Genomic DNA, 24856 nt, shown 5'->3' with positions numbered 1-24856 from the left:
TCCAAAAACCATATCAGGACGGTCAACAAAAAGTGCTTCTAAGCGCCTTACCGGCGATTCATACGGCCTGATAAATGACTGTGTGCCTAACAATTTAAAATGGGTAGTAAGTGAAAGAAGCTTAGCTTCTAAATACGAGATATTGATTGCAACAAACTTAGGGAGACCTAAGAATAGTGTCAAGGCTTGTCTATGAGTACCAGAGGATGTATCTTCTAAGCAATTGCCCCCCTACCCTCCACGTTTAACACACACCCAAACTCAAGCAACGGGCGAACATACATACAATACACTGAGATAAGAGTATTTCTCTGCATACCTAACCAACTATTACTGATTTCGCTTAATATTCCCACCGCACGACCTCCCCTTCCTGCAATGTACTCAATGTGTCTTCCAAGACATTGACTGGTCATAAATCACCCCCGGATATTTAGCATTTACTAATTGAGGGATAGGATCCAGCTGACCTAAGAGAGAGGCGTGAAAAGGGTCTTTGATTGAAAATGTTAAAACAGAACATTTCTTGACATTTAAATACAGATGTGAACTATCCAGCCACATTTCTACAGCAGATAGGTATGACTGTAATACTTGAAACAGCTTATTAATATCATTTGCTGCTAAAAAATGCAATGTCGTCTGCATACACATATGTGTGGACGTCCTGGTGCAGTAGTACAGAGCTCATCAAGATATTGAACAACACCGAGGAAAGCACGGCCCCTTGTGGGACAGCTCTTGTTTGCAGATATTTAGAAGACGAGCTGCCGCTTTTGTAGCACTAAAACGTTCTACTGCGTAAAAATCCTGCTATCCATGACTGTATATAGTTTGGGAAGTTAATGTGCAGCTGGTTGATTAACACTGTATGCTCGACGCTGTCGTACGCTTTTGCTATATTGAGAGCGACGAGGCAGCATATTTTACTTCACATTTAGCAAATTTTATGCGACTTTCAAGGTCCATATGGGCCCTGCTATATGGAGCATCCGGATTTGAAGCCAATTTGGGATGGATTAGGTATTTGTCTTTCATTGATAAAATTTGTTATTCGAACGTTTAGGATTCTCCCAGTTAATTTTACAAAGCTTGAGGTTAACGCAATGGGCCTAATGCTATCGAAAACGTATCATTTACCCGGAGCTTTCAGCAATGTTATTACCTTTGCTGTTTTGCACTCCAAAGGGAGCCATGTCATTCTTGAGGAATAGTTGATTATATCCAATAGGTACTCTTGGCACTCTTTATATATAAATTTCAACATGACCGACGTTACTCCGTCAGGGTCCGGAGCCACTGATGACAAGTTAGCTAACACCTGCGACAATCCATACCTGGAAACTTCCGTGAAGTTCCTGTCCTTTACTGCACGTGAAGAAGGTGGTGATAGTTGGCAAGAGAAGCGTTTCTCCAATCTTACCAATTACTTCGAACGAAGTTTTTACTTCTTCGGCTGGCAAACTGTTAGAGTCAGCGTTTATTGACTAGCGGAATCATTTTCTTTTTACGTAGAAATCTGTACAACACATTTTATCGTTGGATTTAGGAAGTTCATCGAACTTCCTCCTGTCGTAATCTCTCGTTGACTTGACAACTGTACGTTTAAAAACGCCTGCAACGAACTGGCAGTCCTTCCGATTTTGAGGGCAGTGATTGTACAAAACTTTTTCCATGCTGCCTTGCTGTGTCTGTAGTCTCTCGAGCAATCGTCATTCCATCAAGGAAAGTTCGAGTTATGATTAGCTGACGAGACCACGAATTCAGATTTCTCACGGAAGTTCTTTAAACAAAGAATATAGGCTCTGAGCCTTCGGCATCATGCTATTATCGGACAGAGAAGACAGCGAAGAAAGACAAGAATCCTTAAATTTCAAGTAGCTTATATGCCGACGAACAGTAGAGATTGATGAGACTATCTGAATCTTCATTTCGAAAGTTATCGGTAAGTGGCCGCTATTTGTTGCGCAGTCAGTGACTGACCGAAATGAACATTAAATTTGGAGCTTGTAAAACTTAACTCCAGTGCTGAAGAACTATTACTGTGTACGTATGTTGGGCTTCCCGAATTCCGACAAGAAAAATGATTATCTTGGGCCCATTGCCACAACTAGCTGCCACACGTATCAGTTTTTACTCCCCATGTATTATGATGGGAGTTGAAGTCACCTGATAGTAAAATATTTCCTTCACACGTGGTTATTATACTATCTAATGGCCGAGTGCCATTTACGCATGAAGAAAAATAAGCATTTACTACTGACAAAACCTGCTCTGTAGGGAGAATTGAGCCTACGACTAATATTTCGTAGGGCGGGAAGAGGAGTTTTAACGTCAATTTGGCTTCATGGCAAAGTTTGTTCGTAATCATTGTCACTATACCGCCACCTCTCGTAGGGTGGTTCAGCCTGAACAAATGGTAATTCTTAAAGTGAAGATTAGTGTCAGGAGCAATCGAAGATTCTTGAAGTAGGATTAAATGGGGATTTAGTTTCATCATCATCAGCCTGACTACGTCCACTGCAGGACAAAGGCCTTTCCCATGTTCCGCCAGTTAACCCGGTTCTGTGCTTGCTGCTGCCAATTTATACCCGCAAACTTCTTAATCTCATCTGCCCACCTAACCTTCTATCTCCCCCTTACCCGCTTGCTTTCTCTGGGAATCAAGTTAGTTACCCTTAACGGCCAGTGGTTATCCTGTCTACGCGCTACATGCCCGGCCCATGTAAATTTCTTCTTGATTTCAGCTATGATATCTTTAACCCCTGTTTGTTCCCTAATCCACTCTGCTCTCTTATTGTCTCTTAAGGTTACACCTACCATTTTTCTTTTCTTTGCTTGCTGCGTCGTCCTCAATTAAACTGAATCCTCTTTGTAAGTCTCCAGGTTTCTGCTCCGTAGCTAAGTACCGGCAAGATACAGCTGTTATATACCTTTCTCTTGAGGGATAGTGGCAATCTACCTCTTATAATTTGAGAGTGCTTGCGAAATGTGCTCCACCCCATCCTTATTCTTCTAGTTACTTCAATCTCGTGGTTCGGCTCCGTGGTTATTACCTGCCCTAAGTACACATAGTCTTTTACAACTTGAAGTGCACTATTACCTATCTCGAAGCGCTGCTCTTTTCCGAGGTTGTTGTACATTACTTTCGTTTTCCGCAGATTCATTTTAAGACCCACCTTTCTGCTCTCCTTGTTTAACTCCGTAATCATTAGTTGAAATTCGTTCCCTGAGTTACTCAGCAATGCAATGTCATCGGCGAAGCGCAGGTTACTAAGGTACTCTCCATTAACTCTTACACCTAACTGTTCCCATTCTAGGCTTCTGAAAACCTCCTGTAAGCACGCGGTAAATAGCAAAGGGGAGATTGTGTCCCCCTGCCTTACATCCTTCTTGATTGGTATTCTGTTGCTTTCTTTATGAAGCACAATGGTAGCAGTTGATCCCCTGTACATTTCTTCCAGGATGTTTATATATACTTCATCGACGCCCTGATTCCGCAGTGTCTGCATGACGGATGATATATCTACTGAATCAAACGCCTTCTCGTAAACTAATTTATCGGAAAAACCGGTACGAAACGTAAGGCTGCTGAACCAACAGCCGTAATTACCACCGCTGACCCGAATGTCTCACAAAGCAATGATCGAATGGAAAGGCTAGAAATTTTATTCGACAAAATGTCTAGGGAGCAAACAACTCAAAACCAACAGCTCGCTGAGAGTATCAGTGCCCTTGGTATGGCTCTCACTAACCTTACAGCTCGCTTAGATTTGCTTCCCGCTCTGACCGAGAGCGCAGCTGCGGCCGGCGCAATCACATCACAGACACCGTCCTCAACTCCCACGCAGCCCATTGCTCACAAAAGTCACAAAATGCCCTCGACCCAATCTGTCAGGGCAACGCCATATTCACGAAAAGATGGCAAACGCAACTAGCACGCTCTTCTGGCAGTGGAATTGTAGGAGCTACCGCAACAAATGGGCAGCTTTGCAATTTCACCTCCAATCCACCGACCAGTCCCCTGATATAATTGCGTTACAAGAAACAGGCTATCCTGCGAAACTGTCTGGATATGCCGCATTCAACGAATTTACCACTGCCGGTAAGCAACTGGCTACTGCAATACTGGTGCAACGCAATCTCACGGCAATCCAACATGACTTGTGATATACAGAAATAGCTCACACTCTCGTGGAACGTCTCCCCCACAAACGCTCAGATAGCATTGTATACGTTTTAAATTTGTATAGTCCACCCAGAGATACTACTACTCACGTTGCTTCACTTTTAAGAAAAGTTAGCAGAATAGCGGGTCACTCATAGCTGATAATAATGGGAGACTTTAATGCCAAACCTACCGAATGGAGCTACCCCAAATGTGACCACAAGGGCACTAAACTATGGGAAACGATTTGGGACTTGGGTCTTACCCTACTCACGCTCCCCGACCGACCAACCAGGATTGGGAATAGCGTCAGTCGCAACGCAACCCCCGACTTAACACTTGTTAAAAACGCTTACGCAGTTACGTGGGAAAACACTGAACGACATTTAGGAAGCGACCATTATCTGCTTTTCATCAACGTACCCACTAAAGGCTAAAAAAAAAAACAAAATTCACTACTAAACACACGAAATAGGATGTCTTTCGATTCCTGAGAGACAAGGGCTTAACCACCACCATCGAAGATCTCCATGAGTGTACTACCAATCTCACTAATGATGCTAAACGGGCTACATGCGAAACCCCAATAGAGCGGGACGGCCCCGTCCCGGACTCAAAGCTTGTGCACCTGTGAGAAGCACAAGCCAGCTTACATCACCGATGGCTCCGCCAAAAGCACAATCGAAAGTTGAAACGCCGACTTGCGCAAAAGGACAGGGACATCGAGGAGTACTAAAAAAACTTAGTCAAACGCAATGACATCAGCTATGCGACAGGCTCAATGGTCAGCTAGGAAATAAAAACAGCTGGCATCTCCTCAGGCACTTATTGCATCCTGAGCAGACTGAAAGCACGTCGCGCAATAAAATGCATCAGCTCGTTTACAAATACACGGGCACCAACCATGAATTAGTGGAAGAACCGAAAAACAGGCATTTAAACAAAAGCATTTGATAATGTGTCCCATGCTGCTGTACTAGACAACTTTCCCAAATGAACGTCGGCAGTCGCCCTTACAATTATAACTTTTCTGCATGAACGCATGGCTGATCTAGCTATTGGCGACCTAAAAAGCGACAAAATCACCCTTGGAACACGGGGCACTCCACAAAGAGCCCTGTTATCACCATTCCTCTTTAACATTACGATGCGTGGCCTGTCCGTTCTCTTGGATCAGATCCCAAACATTAGGCACTCGCTTTATGCTGATGATATTACCATATGGACCTGCACAGGCTCAGATGGGGAAATCTGTGACGCGTTGCAGACAGCCGCCGACACTGTACAGGAATACGTAAAGAAAGTGGGCCTTAGTGGTTCTCCCAACAAATCCGAGCTCTTAGTAATCAGAACCAAAAACATGAAGGATGACCCCTACAGTGGAGCACGCTCCGCGATCAATATCACAGTAAATAAGAACGTTGTCCCCACTGTTCGCACAATAAGGGTTTTAGGAATGCTCATCCAGCATAATACTCATAACACAGAAGCTGTCAACAAGTTACAGGCATCCGTTCAGCAAACGACTAGGCTTCTAAGAAGAGTGGCAACGAAAAATCAGGGAATGAAGGAATCCGACCTATGCAAATTAATCCACTCTTTTGTAATCAGTCGAGTCACCTACTCGTTCCCCTACTATCAACTCAGAAAGAATAGTCTAGAACAACTAAACTCTCTCATTAGACAAACATATAAACGTGCCCTAGGACTTCCCAGATACGCAACCACAGAAAAACTACTGCGCCTTGGTATCCACAACACAGTGGAGGAACTAATAGAAGGGCATTTGACGGCCCAAAAAGAAAGGCTCTCACGAACCGAAGCAGGTTTACACATACACAACCGTCTCGGACGACGCACTAGTTGCATGCTCAATAACAAGGTTTTCTTGCCAGCGGTGACTCGTGCAGACATTATAATCAAACCCCTGGCCAAAAATATGCTGGCAGGAATACATGACGAGAGACGAAAGGCAAGAGCAGAAAACCTCGCAAAACAAATTCAGGATCGCCCAAATGTTCTGTATGTTGACGCCTCCTCGACAAGCGAGAGACCGTTACACCATGTGCGCGGTGACCGGCAGTGAAGAACTTATTACTGAAGCCACCGTAAAAACGGCCTCAGCATTAGAAGCAGAAGAAGCCGCCATCGCACTGGCCACCTCGATTCCGGCTACCAATTCCATCCTGAGTGATTCGAAAACAGCGCTGATGAGTTGTACGATGGGCTGTGTTGGGCTGAAAGCGGCCAACATGATCAAAAGTAAGAAACGGGACATTAAAATACAACTTATATGGGTGCCCGCTCACGCGGGGAATCCAGGGAATGAGGCGGCTTACCACGTAGCCGGAGGTTTAATCAACCGGGACGTGGACCCCTCCACCCTGGACTTCCCGCATGAAGGGATCACCACGTATAAAGAAATTACAGCGTATTACCGAGAGAACCGCAAGACATACGCGGCCCCACAGGCAGATATGTCAAGGGAACAGGCCATGATCTGGAGGCAAATCCAAACAGATTCCTTGCCCAGCCCTCATTGGCTGTCTAAAATTTATCCAGAAGAGATTACACCTAACTGCCGACAATGCAGCTGCGTAAAAGCTACCCAAAATCACATTCTTTGGGAATGCGAGGGTAACCCCCACCAAGAACAATATTGCCAGCTTCCTCCCTCGAGGCGTGGGAGTCGCTCCTGTCGTCAGCTGACTACCATCTTCAGGCAGAAGTGGTCAACTGGGCTGAAACGGTCGTGGCAAGCTTTCGGCCACCACCCTTACAACCCCCGGCAAATTAAGTTTACCGACCTTGCTATGCCATCAATAAATTTGTTTCTCTCTCTCTTAGCGTTTGGTTCAGTTTTCGTGCCTTCCATCGGGTTTATTCTTTGTGCCTTTCATCAAAGTAGCCACGCCTGCTTGACATCAATCAGATGAACAAGCCTAGCTTAAGTCTACCTCAAGGTCGGTGGAAAATTTTTTTGTGGATGACTCCACGTTGCTCTTGATTCTTTTGCATCAGTCTGCCAAGTCTCTGGGGGTGAGTGCAAAGTCTCTGGGTAACCAGTATCATAAGATGCACTGGCGATGGCGGGATCTTGGTGGCGCTTCTGGCGTTGCTGCTCCTCAGATGTCAATATGCGGGAGAAATTTCGGCACGCTTCTACGTGGGCAGCAGTTTCAGACAGGGGTGTACGTTCTATAGAATCGGCACTATACAAATAAATAGAGTCCATGGTGGAGGATGACTCACGCGCATGATACAGAAAGAGAAAAATCCCGTGGTGGCCTGCATGGCAGTATTGTAGGCATATGTGATAAATGGGAGCACATGGTCGCCATCGCTGTCGTCAGGCGTGACGTACATGGCCAACATGTCACCAGAAGTTCAATTGAAAGGTTCAGTTGTCTCATTAGTCTGCGGGTAATATGCAGCTGTTGTGCGATGAATGATACAGCATTTTTAGAAGAGAGATTCATTTACGTCGAAGAGAAACACTCGGCGTTGGTCACTAAGTAATTCACATGAGGTCACGTGGCGCAGGATTAGCGAGGTAACATTGTGTGCAGTAGCACTATAGGTAGAGATGAAACTTCTACATCACGATGGCCATGATTACCCACTGGGTGCTGCCAGAAGGGCTCGGCAAAAGATCATAAATATTGATTTTTACACGATAAAATACGAGCTTTGGACAAGACAAAGGTCTCCCTGGCGCAGCTGAATGGTGAGGAAGATCCTTGCGACGTTGGCACGTGAAGCAGGAGCGTACATAGTGACGAACGAAGGGAGCTTTACGCCGCGCCTGAAGGCATGGGCGTTCCAAAGTTTTAGGTGAGCTTGCGCGGCCGTACTGTGGGTGGTCGATAAGCGCCGCCCTTATGACCGAGCGGAAATGAAGAGAAAGAACGAGCTAACATTTTCAACCGTGCGTAGGGTAATTACGGTGGCATAAAAGTCCATCATGAATGGTCGAGAAGTGTGGTTGGCGACGCAATGACCGATTGGCAGGAGGGGTCGATGACATATACCGAAAGTTGAACATGAAAACAACTAGGGGTTCATTCTTCTGCTCTAAACCATGTTCGCCACACAGAAGGGAGAACTCGACTAACGGCGTAACGGAGAATTGTCAAGCCATGTAGTGGGGAGCGAGACAAGGCGCTTGCGTTTGAGCGTTTTCCATCAGAGTGGTAGAGCAGGCTAATTTTGTACTCTTGTAGCTGAAGCACCCATCGAGCGAGGCCACCTGAAGGTTCTGCATATGAAAAAAGCCAGTTAACGGTGGCTCGATACACACACACACACACACACACACACACACACACACACACACACACACACACACACACACACACACACACACACACACACACACACACACACACACACACACACACACACACAACACACACACACACACACACACACACACACACGCACACACACACACACACACACACACACACACACACATATATATATATATATATATATATATATATATATATATATGTGTGTGTGTGTGTGTGTGTGTGTGTACGGTACATGACTGTATAAATGCTATTGCAGTTAAAAAATACAGGTGAGGGAATGAGAAAGATGTCAGAATGAAATAAGAAATAAAAAGAAACTTTTTGATCAAGTCTAGGTTGTGGGGACGTTTTCAATAAGGCGATGCGAAAGCTATGAAGTATGATGACAATACGGTTTATTATGCGCCAGAAGATTTACAAGATGCCACTGAGTAGATTAGGGCTTACCTTTCAGGAGGAATCCCTGGTTCTCACAGAGGGCTTTAAACCCCTCTGTTATCAAAGCTCCTCCAACCACAATCTCTTCGGGGCAGTCTGGGTGAGTGAGACCAGAAGTACACTCCGGGATATCGACACTGGGAAGAGTGATGTGCATTAGCATTCGAGTGCTCATTTGTAGGGCTGCTTACAGCAGGCGTGAATTGCAGCCGCTGCACAAGAAGGTAAGCGCAAGTTACTTATGAACGGAATTGATATGCTGGGCGATTTCATGATAGGCATGAGATGTGTGTCATGTAACATTAGTGTATACATACTACGCTCATGATGCACTCGCGGCCATTTCGCTAGCTTCGCATGTACCAAACTCGGTACTGTGCGATGCGAACGAGCGACATAGATAAACGACACATGGAAACATGATAATCACTACATGCGTGTCAGGTAACAACATCACGACATGCCACACTGATGATGCTCTCGCCGCCGTTTCGCTGGCTTCACATATGCGCATTGCGGTATTCCGTGACGCCAATGGATGACGAAGGCATGTAATTAAGTAAAGTGTGGGATTGGGCTAGTTGGTAATCCATATAAAACTTCTAGGCGCGTAAAACTTCAGACAACTAACATAAGAGACAAGGACGAGCGCAGACTTTCAACTGATTTTATTACTACTACGACACACATATATATATTAGAAAGAAGATAAGCAACACACAAAAAAAGGCGAAAAGAGAGATTGCAAAAAACATCACACAAAATCAAAAGGCGAAAAGAGAGATTGCAAAAACATCACGTGCTCACCCTGGGCCCTCACGTGCCGAATTTAAAAACGCCAATTCTTTCCCAGATAATGCTATCGATGGTTTGCTGATACAGCTACCTCGAGCAATTGCTGCAGCTTCAATTACAAGTCTTGTGCCTTCATTAGGGTGGGACGCGAGAACCCTTGTCTGTTCGAACAAAGGCTGGCATCCACATTCGGAACAATGAGCGGCCAAAAAACCGTCCCGTCCTGCATTTCTTACTTTCTGGCAATGTTCTTGAAGTCTTACATTGAGGCACCTGCCCGACTGACCGACGTACTCAAGTCCACAAGACAAAGGTACGCCATAAACAATCCCTGTTGCACACTCAACAAACTTCTTTCGGTGCTTAATTTCTGTCCAAACAAGCCCCGTAGGAACCACTACGAGTAGCTGCAAAATTAAGCACCGAAAGAAGTTTGTTGAGTGTGCAACAGGGATTGTTTATGGCGTACCTTTGTCTTGTGGACTTGAGTACGTCGGTCAGTCGGGCAGGTGCCTCAATGTAAGACTTCAAGAACATTGCCAGAAAGTAAGAAATGCAGGACGGGACGGTTTTTTGGCCGCTCATTGTTCCGAATGTGGATGCCAGCCTTTGTTCGAACAGACAAGGGTTCTCGCGTCCCACCCTAATGAAGGCACAAGACTTGTAATTGAAGCTGCAGCAATTGCTCGAGGTAGCTGTATCAGCAAACCATCGATAGCATTATCTGGGAAAGAATTGGCGTTTTTAAATTCGGCACGTGAGGGCCCAGGGTGAGCACGTGATGTTTTTGCAATCTCTCTTTTCGCCTTTTGATTTTGTGTGATGTTTTTTGCAATCTCTCTTTTCGCCTTTTTTTGTGTGTTGCTTATCTTCTTTCTAATATATATATGTGTGTCGTAGTAGTAATAAAATCAGTTGAAAGTCTGCGCTCGTCCTTGTCTCTTATGTTAGTTGTCTGAAGTTTTACGCGCCTAGAAGTTTTATATAGAAGGCATGTAAGCGGTGTAAACATGATAGCCATGAGATGCGTGTCATGTGAGAACATGACTACATGCCACAGTCAAGGCGCCAATACATTTTGACGTGACGCGGTCCGCGTGCTCGCCGGCGTTCATTTCGTCGCGTCACGCCGGCGATGCCAAGCCAGGCACCGATCCTGCCATATACTCGCAGGCGCGAGCCGCGCTGCGTTGCTATGACACATGCGCGTTTAAGCGCGTCCGGCATCCCTCCGTCACGAAGAGAGGGAGACGCAGTGTTGTCTGCGTAACGCATCAGTGCTAAATGCAGCTTGTCGCATTTCGCGCCGGTTGCCGTCGGGCCGGGCCGATGGACGCTGGTCGCGCCTCGCGTCAGAGTATAGAATGCTTGCGTTTCGCTAACGTAGCGTCGCTGTGCCCAGCGAGCGCGCGCGTCATAGCTACATTGGAGTGTATTGGGCCCTTCTTGATGCGCTAGCGGCCGTTTTGCTAGCTCCACATATACCAAATTCGGTGCGTGACGTCAATCTAAAACGAAATATATGACTGTTACAAACATGATAATGCTGACACGCTCTGTCATGTAAGAACATGACCACCGACTACGCTCATAGCGCTCTCGTGACTGTCTCGCTAGCTCTATATTAAATAAATGTGGTATCACATGAAGTGAATAGATGACAAAGATAAAAGACACATCCAAACATGTTGGTTACGACACGGAAGTCATGCACGGTATTATGTACTTCCACCTCGTAACGTTGTGCTGATTTTAAGGTGATTTATCAACATATATCATTCATTCTTCGCATATAATCGATTCCCACTGTACATGGGATCTGCCATTCCTTTTTAAGGTAAGGAAAGTATCTTTCTAGGTTTTCAGATAAAAAGAGCGTGCGTTAAGTTCAAGAGAATCTCTTGTAATTATATGTAGGTCAAAAACATTTCTTTCAATATATTTGACCAAATGAGGAAAGGAAAGTGTATAAAATGAGCGCGTTCTAAAGCTCTTCTCATTAACCATTGCTATTAGGGCTCATCGGTTTATGAAACCGAATGTCATCAAGGGCCTGTGTTTGTAAACAGTGAAAGAATCTATAGTGTAGTGTTTCTTTTGTGTGCGCTGAAATGCCGCCAGTAAATTGGGCTATGTGAGCTCGAGTGCACTTACTTCCATATTCCCGTGGGAAGAGAGTGTGCCTTATTCATTTCATCATGTGTGGCATCGGTATCCTCAAAACTTGAACGCATAACTTCTTTTTTTTTTCACACAAATGTGTTTTATGCTGGGGTCTCCCACGACTCCGATAACGAGTTTCTGTCACAGACGAGGCATTGTGAACTATATACTGTAGGCATTGATTAAGCACACCTGCTCTCCTTACACATATTCATCATCATGAGTGGTCGTCATCTTCATCTGCAGTGGGGACTTGGCTTGTCTGAGTTCTGTGCCTTGGGCGTGGTCGCTTCATCGTGTCTTCCGGGCCTAATAATGGTTGCCTTCACCGTTACATCACAAGTGGTGGAGTGTGCTCTACGATCTTCCGTCCTCTCCCAGCCCGACCTACCTCCTGGAGATCCACTCAGGTCGTCGTTTGTGCCAGGTGTCCAGTAACATGCCTCAGGACGAGCCAACCGGCACTTCTGCGTCTACTTCCACGGCCCCGGCTACCGCGGCCTATCCATCGTGGATTATTACCGCGCACCAGCGTGAGCCGCCCACGTTCGCCGGACTTCGAGGTGAAGACGTGGAGGATTGGTTGGACCAGTTCAATCGAGCGAGTTCCACTAACAACTGGGATGATCCTATCAAGCTTCGCCGTGTTTTTGTCCATCTGACAGGCGTAGCGAAAACATGGTTTTTCAATCATGAAACGGACATTACGGACGACACGTTTCAAGCAACAGCTTCGCCAAATTTTCGGCACCCCGGGGGTTCGTTGAGCTCTCGCGAAGAAGACACTGGATGCTCGCAAGCAACAATGCGGTGAGTCTTACACATCCTACATAGAGGATGTTCTTGCTCTCTGTCACCGTTTCAAAACGTCCATGTCTGAATCAGAGAGAGTTCGTCATATATTTAAAGGGATCGGCACGGTCGCCTTCAATGCCTTGATCATTCAAAACCCGACTACAGTCGCTGACGTTGTTGCCACGTGCCAACGCCTAGAGGAACTTGAATCCCAACGGTTACCGCCGGACAGTGCTGAAAACATCACCACGACTGATGCCTCATTGCGTGCCATAATCCGGGCGATTATACGGGAAGAGCGGCAATCGTTCGGCCTCTCAATGACGCTGAGTCCGCCTCCCACCTCCAACACTGTTTTGCGCGACGTTATCAAAGAGGAGTTGGCGTCCATGACTGGGCCAGCGTATGTAGACGCTCCAGTACCTCGAACCCAGCCGACGTACGCACAAGTCATCGCTGCCTCACCACCCGTCGTACAACCGATGCCCGCACACTCCGGTTGGCTCAGATGTCGCTCAACGTCTCCAAACGCGACATCTGAGCCAACCAGTTCTTACCGCTCTACTAGACGCCGCTCACCCTCACCCCTCCACCGCTCCACGTCTCCATTGCGACCTGTCTCGCAATTCACCAACAAACGCCCGGAAAACTAACCTCTGCAGCTTTTGGAGGAAAAGCTGCATCGAACGAAAAGACAGAAATTTCCCCAGTGCGTCCACATAATACGATATCTGTTTTAATAGAAGGTGTGTACGTGGACGCTTTAATCGACACTGCTGCTTGTTTATCTGTGATTGATCGTTCTTTGTGCTCACGTCGGCGAAAAGTCACCACCCCTTATGATGGACCTACACTGCACGCTGCTCAACGGGACGCCATTAGACCTGCTGCTATGTGCACCGCTCGTGTTTTCATAGCTGGTCTTCTTCATTTTGTGCAATTGGCTGTGCTGAGTTCGTGTGCCCACCAGCTTATATTAGGCTGGGATTTTCTGTCTACGGCAAACGCTGCCATCTGCTGTCGAGAAAATGTTGTTCATATGATGGAAACTGACTATGCCCTGTATGCGGATGACAAGCCCGTTCACTTGCTCGCTGCTGAAGATACCGAGCTACCACCTGGTCATCAGCGGATAGTTGCCATAACTTCTAATGTGATCGACTCTGGTGACGTGTTTGTCCAACCATCTGCACGCTGTCTCACAAGAGGTATAGCCCTTGCTTCAGGTCTAGCGCGGTTCCACAATGGCTCCGGACTTCTCTGCGCTACAAACCAGACTTCTGGGAAAATTCTCATTCCTAAAGGCACCACAATGGCTTGCGTTTCTGAATCTCAACCTGTCTCTGTTGTCCCGCTTATGCCAGCGTGTTCTGACCTTCCTTCTATTGGACGTTCATCTAGCGTTTCTGTTTTTGCTGCGACTATTAGTCCAGAACTGACCTCTTCAGAGACAGATGAGTTGCTTGCCTTGCTACAAAAGCATAGGAGATTGTTTGAAGCCCATTCCTCATCTCTGGGATAGACGTCCATTATTAGGAATCGTATCCAGACCGATGGCACTTCCATGGTACGCCGTCAACCATATCGCGTCTCTTCGTCCGAGCGTTAGATCATTGAACAAAATGTAGCCGATATGCTGCAACGGAACGTTATACGTCACTCCGCGAGTCCTTGGTCATCCCCTGTTGTTTTAGTAAGAAAAAAAAAGATGGCTCCGTGCGATTTTGCGTGGACTACAGAGCACTTAATAAGATTACCCACAAGGATGTTTACCCCATGCCGCGCATAGACGATGCTTTGGATTCACTGCAAGGTGCTGAGTACTTCTCAAGCCTAGACCTGCGTTCAGGTTACTGGCAAATACCCATGCACGAGGGTGGCAAAAAAAAGACAGCGTTTTCAACAGCAGATGGGCTGTACGAATTCAACGTCATGCCATTCGGCCTTTGTAATGCTCCAGCAACATTCGAGCGGACGATCGACAGTGTTTTACGATGCTTGAAGTGGAAGACTTGCTTGTGCTATTTAGACGATATCGTTATTTTCTCGTCAACCTTCCCTCAACACTTGCAATGACTGGACGAAGTTCTTACGTGCCTTGCAAACGCAGGCCTTCAGCTTAACACCAAGAAGTGCCGTTTTGCGAGCAAGACGATTAAAGTGTTAGGCCACATCGTAAGCAAGGACGGTATTCGTCCCGATCCTGACAAGATTTCCGCTGTCCAACACTTCCCGCGTCCTGAAAAAGCCAAAGACTTGCGCAGTTCCCTCGGCCTCGCTTCTAATTTTCGCCCATTCATTCGAGACTTCGCCTCAATAGCTTCACCATTGCACAAGTTGCTCGGATCAGGCGTCGCCTTTGTGTGGTCTCCTGAATGTGAAGCGGCGTTTGCTCAACTGAAGTGTGCACTCACATCCGAACCAGTCCTCTGCCATTTCGACGAAACCACGCCTACGCTCCTGCATACAGACGCTAGTGGTCGAGGCATTGGTGGAATTCTCCTACAGCGAGACAAATCTTCACGTGACAAAGTCGTCGCATGCGCGAGCCGTGCACTGACCCCTGCCGAAAAGAATTATACCATCACCGAACAGGAGTGCCTCGCGGTCGTATGGTAGATACAAAAGTTTCGACGTTATCTCCACGGCCGCCACTTTACTGTGGTTACGGACCATCACGCCTTTTGCTGGCTCTCGACAATCAAGAACTTGTCCAGCTGCCTTGTTCGCTGGATTCTTCGCTTACAAGAATACGACTTCACAATCACATACAAGTCGGGAAACAAGCATCAAGACGCCGACGCACTTTCGCGTTGCCCGCTCTCTTCGGAGCCACTTAACAAACCCGCCACTGCCGCACTCGAGAAGCTTTCGGCCATATCTTCCCTACATGTTTCGTCATTAGCTACTGTGGACCCAACTTCTCCAAGCGGTTTGTTCTTATCTCACCAACGTGCTGACCCTTACTGTCGCCGCATCATGGACCGTCTTGACGGGACTTGCCGACCCCCTAACGCCCGTCTTCGCCGTCAGCTGACGCAATTCAAGCTCAACAACCACGTCCTGTACCGTCATATCTACCACCCGGATGGTCAACGCTGGGTGCCCGTTCTACTTCGCTCTCTTCGGGCTCAAGCCCTCAAGACATATCACGACGACATGTTTGCTGGACACATGGGCTTCCAGAAAACGTATGACCGCATAAGATGTCACTACTACAGGCCGGGCTTGTTCACCTGTGTCGTGAAGTACGTTGCCTCATGCGCCCTTTGTCAGCGTCGCAAGCTACCTACATCGACTCGAAGTGGACAATTACAACCGCTCCCGTGTCCCCTGCAACCATTCGAGGTAGTTGGCATTATCTTATATGATCCGCTTCCTATTACTGTCACGGGCAATCGATGGATAGTTACACCTGTCCACGACCTCACCCGCTACGCCGAAACAGCTCCCGTGCCTTCTGCATCAGCTTCGGAAGTGGCCGACTTCGTCCTTCGAGCAATAATCCTTCGACACGGAGCTCCTCGTGTAATTCTGAGCGACCGTGGAAGAGTATTTCTTTCAGAACTCGTGGAAGAAGTGCTCAAGGCATCCAGCACTACACACAAAACAAGCTCCAGTTACCATACTCAGACGAACGGCCTGACTGAGCGCTTTCATCGTACACTTTCAGATATGATAGCGATGTATATCGAACCCGACCACAGAAACTGGGACACCATTTTGCCATTTGTTACTTTTGCATATAATACCTCTGTACAGCGCACAACCGGTTACTCGCCGTTCTACCTCGTCCACGGTCGCTTCCCTTCTTCTTTCCCCGATGTTTCGTTCTTCTCTGCGCGTGTGAAACCATGTTCATTTTCAAGTGAAGAATACGTGTCTCGTCTACTTCATTGCCGCCAGCTGGCTCGCGTCAACATTGAAGCCAAGCAACAGGATCGCAAGCTTGAATATGATGCCTCTCATCGTGCCGTGTCTTTCAGCCCTGGCGACGAAGTCCTCCTCCTTACACCCATTCGCACTCCCGGACTGTGCGAGAAGTTTCAATTACGTTTTATTGGCCCCTACACTGTCTTGGAGCAAATGTCTCCTGTGAATTATCGCGTGACACCCGTTCTTCTTCCGACGGACCGCCGCTACAGGGCAGCAGAAATAGTCCACGTATCCCGCATCAAGCCTTTTGTACGGCGTTCATCTTCGCTTTAAACTGCGGCCAAGAACTGCGGTCAGGATGACAGCTTTCACGTGGGGGGAAGTTAGTGTAGGCATTCATTAAGCACACCTGCTCTCTTTACACATATTCATCATCATGAGTGGTCGTTATCTTCATCTGCAGGGGGGACTTGGCTTGTCTGAGCTCTGTGCCTTGGATGATTATTCTGCGAACAGAATAATCATCCACCTCATGATTATTCTGTTCGCAACAGTCACATATCTTCGTCATCCATTCACGTCGCGTAATACCTAACTTGGTATAAGTGAAGCTAGCGAAACGACCACGAGCGTATCATGAGCGTGGCATGTAGTCATGTTCAAACAAGACACGCATCTCATGACTGTCATGTCTGTACTAGTCATATACCTCAGTCATGCATTCACGTCCCGCAATGTCATATTTGGTACAGGTGAAGCCAGCGGCACCACTACAAGCGCACCATGAGCGTGGCGTGTAGTCATGATTCATGACTTATATGATATAAATGTTATGAGTTTCTTGTTAGGGTCTGTCGCTTGCGTTCGCCAGGCAGTCATGTCATACTATACTAGTTTTGCAACATGTCAGGTGAACGAAACCACCGCGAGAGCTGCAAGATCATGAAATGTAAATCATAACTTTTATGATATACATGTCATGATTTTAAGTGTGAATACACTTTATAAGCGACCCCAAACCATCCACCGCCGTCGGCGGCGTCCGCAGTCTTCTCTCTATCTTTAAAAGAAAGAGGACTTGGCGGGCCGCAGCGCGATGCTCTACCGAATAAGCCACGGACGCGACGCTGATATCGGTGTCAGTAACGCACCTTATATCTTTAACGCCGCGGCGCGCGCCCCACTCCCCCTTCACTCGCTCCTCCGCTCTCCTCGCTCGCTGCAGCTGCGCGCGCACCCCTCTCTCTCGCGCGCCCGCCTTCTCTCTAAGTCTCCCGTCGAGAGCGGGTCGTGCGATGGATGTCCCGGAGGCAACGCTACCATCAACAACGAATGCAGTACAACCGAATGCCAGCACTGCACCCGTCGTTGGAGGTGACAGTACCGCGGTGGTTTCGCCGACGTTAGAAGACAAGGCGGCGCTGCGAAGGGCTTGTGAGACCGAACGTAAGCGGGCGAAGCGTGCAGCGGATGCCAAACTGCGTGCTCGCGAGGTCGAGTGCAAGCGGGCGAAGCGTGCAGCGGATGCCGAACTGCGCGCTCGCGAGGCCGACGACAAGCGGGCGAAGCGTGCAGAGGATGCCGAACTTCGCGCTCGTGAGGCCGAGGACAAGCGGGCGAAGCGTGCAGCGGATAGTGAACTGCGCGCTCGCGAGGCCGAGATGAGGCGTCAGCATCGAGCCGCGAACGCGGCCCAAGAAGCGGAACGGCAACGCAAGCGTCAGGCGGAGAAGGGCGTGAACTACAACGATAACACGAATAGGTGCTAATCTGTACTGTAGTTTGTGTGTGTGTGTGTGTGTGACGCGCTCGCGATGTGTGCATTTAATGCATCGTACAAAAATCGTGAAGTGTAAATAAATAATACTTCGTACATAATGTATCTGTGTACAAATGCTTCATGACAAAGAACACTTAAATTCATTAATTACACTTTAATCATAATCATCAGTAATAAAACTCCCTAGCATTTCCCCGAGGGTGAACATGGTAAAGTGCGAATGCACGGAGTGATGCTATGAGGGGGAGTAAACTTAAAATCCGTTGGCATTCGCCAGTGACTTAACGTAAACTCCCCCGTGTGATCAAATTGCGATTCCCAGGAACCAATACACCATAAAGGCACCATAGTGTGATTAATAAATATAATAGTGCGAATTAATAAATACCCCTCATAGCATCACCCCGTGCATTCACACTTAACCATGTTCACCCTCGGGGAAATGCTTGGGAGTTTTTTCGTGTTATGACTGGTCAAATATGTTCTTCATACAGTCATGTTATGCCATACCAAGTTCGGTATCGATAAGCGGCTAGATAGATAGATAGATACGCTCAAATATATATATATATATATATATATATATATATATATATATATATATATATATATATATATATAAATATATACATATATATATGTATAAGTATCGTTTCATATTTTTTTTTCTTATGGGCCCTAGCCAGCCGAAAAGGGAAAAGAGAACGAAGAAGCGTGTGTTATTGCTGTTAGCGCTTCGTTTGAACATACATGCTCGTGTCTTACTGCCCGGTGTTCCTGTCTTGTCTCTACGACACTTGGTGCGTGAGAATATATATATATATATATATATATATATATATATATATATATATATATATATATATATATATATATATATATATATATATATATATATATATATATATATATTGTGGAGGAATGGCTGGACGATTTCGAACGTGTCGGCGCTGCTAATAAGTGGGATAACACCTACAAACTCGCTCACGTTTCATTACACCTCACGGGTGTCGCGAAGACGTGGTTTCTCAACCACTTCATCGACATCCCCGACTGGTCAGCCTTCAAAGATCAGCTTCGCCATGTCTTTGGCACGCCGGCTGTTCGTTCGGCTCTCGCAAAGAAAGCTCTCGCGACTCGGAAACAGCACATCGGGGAGTCGTATACATCCTACATCGAGTATGTTCTTTCATTTTGCCGCCGGGTTGACACACCATTGACAGAATCAGACAAGGTACGCCAGCTTCTTAAGGGAATTGCACCCGTCGCATTCAATGCCCTTGCAATCCAGAATCCGGCTACCGTTGCTGACGTTGCGACAACCTGTCAGCGCCTGGAAGAACTTGAGTCTATACGCCTACAACCAGACAGTGACGCGGCCAGTAATACGACTGATCCAAACCTGCGAGACACGATAAGGGCGATTATACGCGAAGAATTAGAATCAATGGGATTCACACTACCTTCAGTGTGTCCCATTCAGTCTTCTTCAACGTCATTGCGGGATGTCATCAGGGAAGAGCTCACGTCCATGACCCACATGGCCAACCTGCAGCCCACTGTCTCTCGTACTCTCCCATCTTTCCCGCACACCGCCACCGCGCCACCAGGCACCATCAGCTCGACGTCCCCGCCACGAACGTACGCGTCGGTTGCTGCCGCACCTCCCACAAGCTTTCCCACAAGCTTTTCATCCCCACCGCCTGAGCCGTCATCTGTCCCTCTGACTGCTCTCTCTCCCGGTGCAGTTAGCGCAAGCTACTACCCTCCTTATCGATCGACTCGGCCTACGTGCTATTATTGCGGCTATCGTGGTCACACTTCACGCTTTTGCCGTAAGCACCAGCAAGACGAGCGCCAAGGGTATGACATACGCGAACGGGACTATACCGCAGGAGCCTTGTACCAGGGCCGCCGTTATTCGTCACCGCCGCGTCGGTCTCCATCTCCGCCAGCACCGGGTGAACTGCGCAGTAGTCACCGATCAACCCGACACCGTTCACCGTCGCCCCACCGTCGCTCCTCTTCTCCTCTTCAGCCTGCTTCCCTTACTTCTGATCAGCGTCCGGAAAACTAAGCGATGCAGTTTTTGGAGGGCAAACTGCATTTCAACACAGGACTCCAATTCCTCCAGCCCGCCCCTACAATATGATTGCGGTCACAGTTGAGGGAGTGGACGTTAATGCTTTGGTGGACACAGGGGCTGCGTTTTCTGTTATTCGTGCTGATTTGTGTGCCGTCTTCGAAATGTCACGACGCCTTATGATGGACCGACACTGGTTACAGCCCAGGGAACAATGATTCGCCCTTCCGCTCTCTGTACTGCCCGTGTACTAACGACGAAATTCTTCATCATATAGAATTCGCTGTGCTATCCCCGTGCTCCCGAGAACTCATTTTAGGCTGGGACTTTCTTTCCTCTGCTTCTGCGGCTATTTGTTGTGCACAACGTGTTGTCCATCTTACTGACATGGACCACTTTCTTGACGACGAAACCTACAGGCCACTTCGACTCATCGTTGCTGTAGACATCGAGTTACCACCAAACGAACATCAATTAGTCACAGTTTTTTCCAACGACCTCGACTCTGGTGACATTTTGGTCACTCCGGCACCGCGTCGCCTTAATAAAGGCATAGCTCTCGCATCTGGTGTGGCTCGCTTCAACAATAGATCAACTGTCCTCGCTGCTACCAAGACCACACAAGATAAAATTTTACTGCCACGGGGTACTACTGTCGCCTGCGTTGCCGATCTGGAACCTAATTGCGTTGCGCCTCTTACACTTGTTTCGTCTAAAGGCCATCCTGCAGATCATGCTGCTTCCTCGGCCTTTACAGCAGCCATCAATAAAGACTTCACAGACTCACAGAAGCAGCAGCTGCTTGATTTGTTGGAAAAGCATGCAAACTTCTTTGACGTTCATTCATCCACCCTGGGCCAGACAACCGCTACAGCACATTGTATTCAGACCGACGGAACATCCATCGTGCACCGCCGTCCGTACCACGTCTATCTAGCCGAACGAAAAATCATTGAATAAAACGTAGACGATATGCTCCAACGGGAGATTATCCGACCCTAAACCAGTCCTTTGTCGTCGCCCATCGTTCTGGTTTGTAAAAAAAACGGTTCCGTACGATTTTGTGTCGATTACCGAGCACTGAATAAGATCACTAGGAAGGACGTATACACCATGTCAGGCATCGACGACGCCCTAGATTTCTTACAGAGTGCTGAATACTTTTCGAGCCTTGACTTGCGTTCCGGCTGTTGGCAAATCCTTATGCACGAAGATGATAGAGAAAAAACTGCGTTTGCAACCCCGGACGGCCTATACGAATTCAATGATATGCCGTTTGGTCTATGCAATGTGCCCGCAACTTTTAAGCGCATGATTTACGCCGTGCTGCGTGGCCTGAAATGGAAGAATTGCCTATGTTACCTTGATGACATTGTTGTCTTTTTATCAACGTTTCCTCAACATCTGCAACGCTTGGACAAGGTCCTGACTTGTCTTGCGGGCGCTGGTCTTCAAATTAACACCAAAAAGTGCCATTTCGCCAGCACATCTATCAAGGTACTTGGTCATGTTGTGAGCAAGGACGGAATTCGTCCAGACCCCGATAAAACTTCTGCAGTGCTTCGTTTCCCTCGCCCTGACAAACCGAAAGATTTGCGAAGTTTCCTTGGTCTCGCCTCTTACTTTTGGCGATTCATACAAAACTTTGCCTCCATAGCCGCACCACTTCATAAGCTACTTGCTTCCGGTATGCCCTTTCAGTGGTCTCAGGAATGTGAATCGGCTTTCGACAGGTTGAAGAGTGCCCTAATGACCGACCCTGTACTTTCTCATTTTCACGATGATGCACCAACCTTCCTGCACACAGACGCTAGCGGCCGCGGTTTAGGAGCCGTGCTCCTGCAACGCGACAATTCTTCGCGAGAGCGAGTCATTGCATACGCCAGCCGCGTCCTCTCCGCAGCCGAGAGGAACTACACGATCACCGAGCAGGAGTGGCTCGCCATCGTTTGGTCAGTACAGAAGTTTCGTCCATATCTGTATGGCCGCCGTTTCACCAGTGTGACCGACCACCACGCTTTATGTTGGCTTTCGACACTCAAGAACTTGTCGGGACGCCTCGGACGGTGGATTCTACGCCTCCAAGAATATGATTTTGAGATCGTATAAAAGTGTTGCAGGAAGCATAGTGACGCCGACGTTCTTTCTCGCTACCCACTACCAGCAACTCCACTCGGGGTTTCCGCAATCAACACACACAACACGCCCTCGGAATCCACGTCTACAGCGGTTTCCTCTCTCGCCTCTATGGAACAGGTGCCTTCGGACGACCCCCACGATTTTCCTTCTCGACAGTTGGCTGACCCTTACTGTCGACGTATTATAGACTACCTCACTGGCAGTTCCCGTCCACCTAACGCAAGGCTCCGTCACCAACTCTCGCAATTTAAGCTGGAAAACTCGGTGCTGTACCGCAAAATTTACCATCCTGACGGTCAGCGCAGGGTTCCCGTTCCACCCCAATCGCTTCGGTCCGAAGTCCTCAGAGCGCTTCATGACCATCCGACTGCTGGTCACCTTGGTTACCATAAAACCTACGATCGCCTTCGAAGTTGGTTTTATTGGCCAGGCATTACCACTAGTGTAGCTCAGTACGTCGGGTCCTGCACTACCTGCCAATGTAGAAAACTACCAACATCAGCTCCCGCCAGTACACTACAGCCTATTCCGTGCCCAGCCACACCATTCGAAGTTGTTGGCGTCGATCTTTATGGCCCCCTCCCAGTCAGTGCTGCTGGAAACCGGTGGATTGTAACAGCCGCTGACCATTTGACGCGCTACGCCTAGACGGCAGCCGTTACTACTGGTTGAGCTTCTGAAATTGCCGATTTGATTCTCCGGGCCATTATACTACGCCATGGTGCTCCACGTGTATTGCTCAGTGACCATGGAAGGGCCTTCCTTTCACAACTAGTGAACGAACTTCTTCACCCCTCCGGCACAACTAACAAGACTGCCTCTAGTTATCATCCCCAGACTAACGGCCTCACTGAGCGATTCCACCGCACTCTTGCTGACATGATCGCTGCCTATATTCAACCAAACCACAAAAGCTGGGACGTAGTTCTACCATTGGTCACTTTCGCCTACAATACGGCCATTCAGCGGACAACCGGGTACTCGCCATTTTACCTAGTTTATGGACGCTCCCCTGCTTCTTTCCTGGACGTCTCTTTCTTTACCTGCCAAGCGAATTCATCTCCATCCCCTTCAGAGAAACACGTTTCACAACTCGCACAGTGCCGCCAACGTGCTCGTATAAACACTGAAGCCCGACAGCAAGACAGAAAGCTAGTTTATGATGAACCGCATCGTGCTGTATCTTTCCAACCTAGAGACGAAGTGCTCCTTTTGACGCCTGTTCGCACACCTGGTTTGTGTGACAAATTTCAGTCTTGGTTTATCAGGCCGTACACAGTTCTTGAGGAAACTTTACCAGGGAATTATCGCGTGAAGCCACTTGTAGCCCCAGCAGATCGCCGTTATCGAACTACAGAGGTCATCCATGTCTCCCGTATGAAGCCCTTCATGTGACGTTCTTTGTCCCCTTTACTTGTCGCGGCCAGGCTGGCCGCTTTCACGTGGGGGGAATTGGTGTGGGCATTTAGTATACGTATTCTCTTCACCGGTACATTATCATCATTATCATGTGTGGCTCATGCATTCTCATTGTTGTCGCGTAGCATCATCATCTTGGCTCATTCATCGTAGCTGTCGGCTGCCGGTTCGTCGGGCCTAATAAAGAAGGTAGTCCAAACCAAGACTTTATAATATATATATATATATATATATATATATATATATATATATATATATATAATATGAAGGCTTGGTAGTCTTGGCTGCGTCAGCGTTTATTTGAGGAAAGACCTCGCAAAACGAGCGGGCATAGCCAGTACACAGACGATGACGATGATGATGACCCAGAGTGGCAATGAGGACAAAGAGACAAGCTGATGATGGTTATTGTGATCAGGCAGGGATGATGACGATGTAAGTAACAAATGCCCACGCTAATTCCCCTCCACTTGGAAGCGAACACCCGGCCGCCGTAAGTCAAAGTGACGGGGAACGTCGCGTGAAAGGTTTCATGCGACAAATGTGGGCAATCTCTGTGCTGCGGTAGCGGCGGTCTGTTGGGGCGACGAGTGGTGTGCCACAATAATTAACTGGCGAAGTCTGTTCTAAAACAATGTATGGCCCGATGAAGCGTGGCTGGAATTTGTCACGAAGACCAGGAGTGCGAATAGGTGTCAAAAGAAGCACCTCGTCACCAGGTTGGAAAGACACAACGCGGTGGGATTCATCATAGATGATCTTCCGCTGGTGCTGTCTCGCTTCAGTATTGATGCGAGCCTGAGGGCGAGACTGGGCCAGGCGGAAAATGTATTCTTCGCTAGAAGACTGGCATGAATTCCCATGTCTGTTGAAGAAGCGAATGT

At 47.7% G+C, this 24856-nt stretch overlaps 1 protein-coding gene across 1 annotated transcript in view; it reads right to left on the bottom strand.

Annotated features, from left to right (window-relative positions):
• LOC119178436 (uncharacterized) overlaps positions 1-24856 on the bottom strand; it is a 131273-nt gene that overhangs the window by 34619 nt on the left and 71798 nt on the right. The window contains exon 3 of the mRNA XM_037429638.2: positions 8932-9059. Coding sequence (XP_037285535.2) covers positions 8932-9059 — 128 coding nt within the window. The remainder of the gene's footprint in view (positions 1-8931; positions 9060-24856) is intronic.

Source organism: Rhipicephalus microplus, chromosome 1 (genome assembly GCF_043290135.1).
Source record: "Rhipicephalus microplus isolate Deutch F79 chromosome 1, USDA_Rmic, whole genome shotgun sequence".
Taxonomy (NCBI): Eukaryota; Metazoa; Arthropoda; class Arachnida; order Ixodida; family Ixodidae; genus Rhipicephalus; species Rhipicephalus microplus.
The sequence above is the reverse complement of the archived record's forward strand: the minus strand, read 5'-3'. Positions and strand labels throughout refer to the sequence as shown.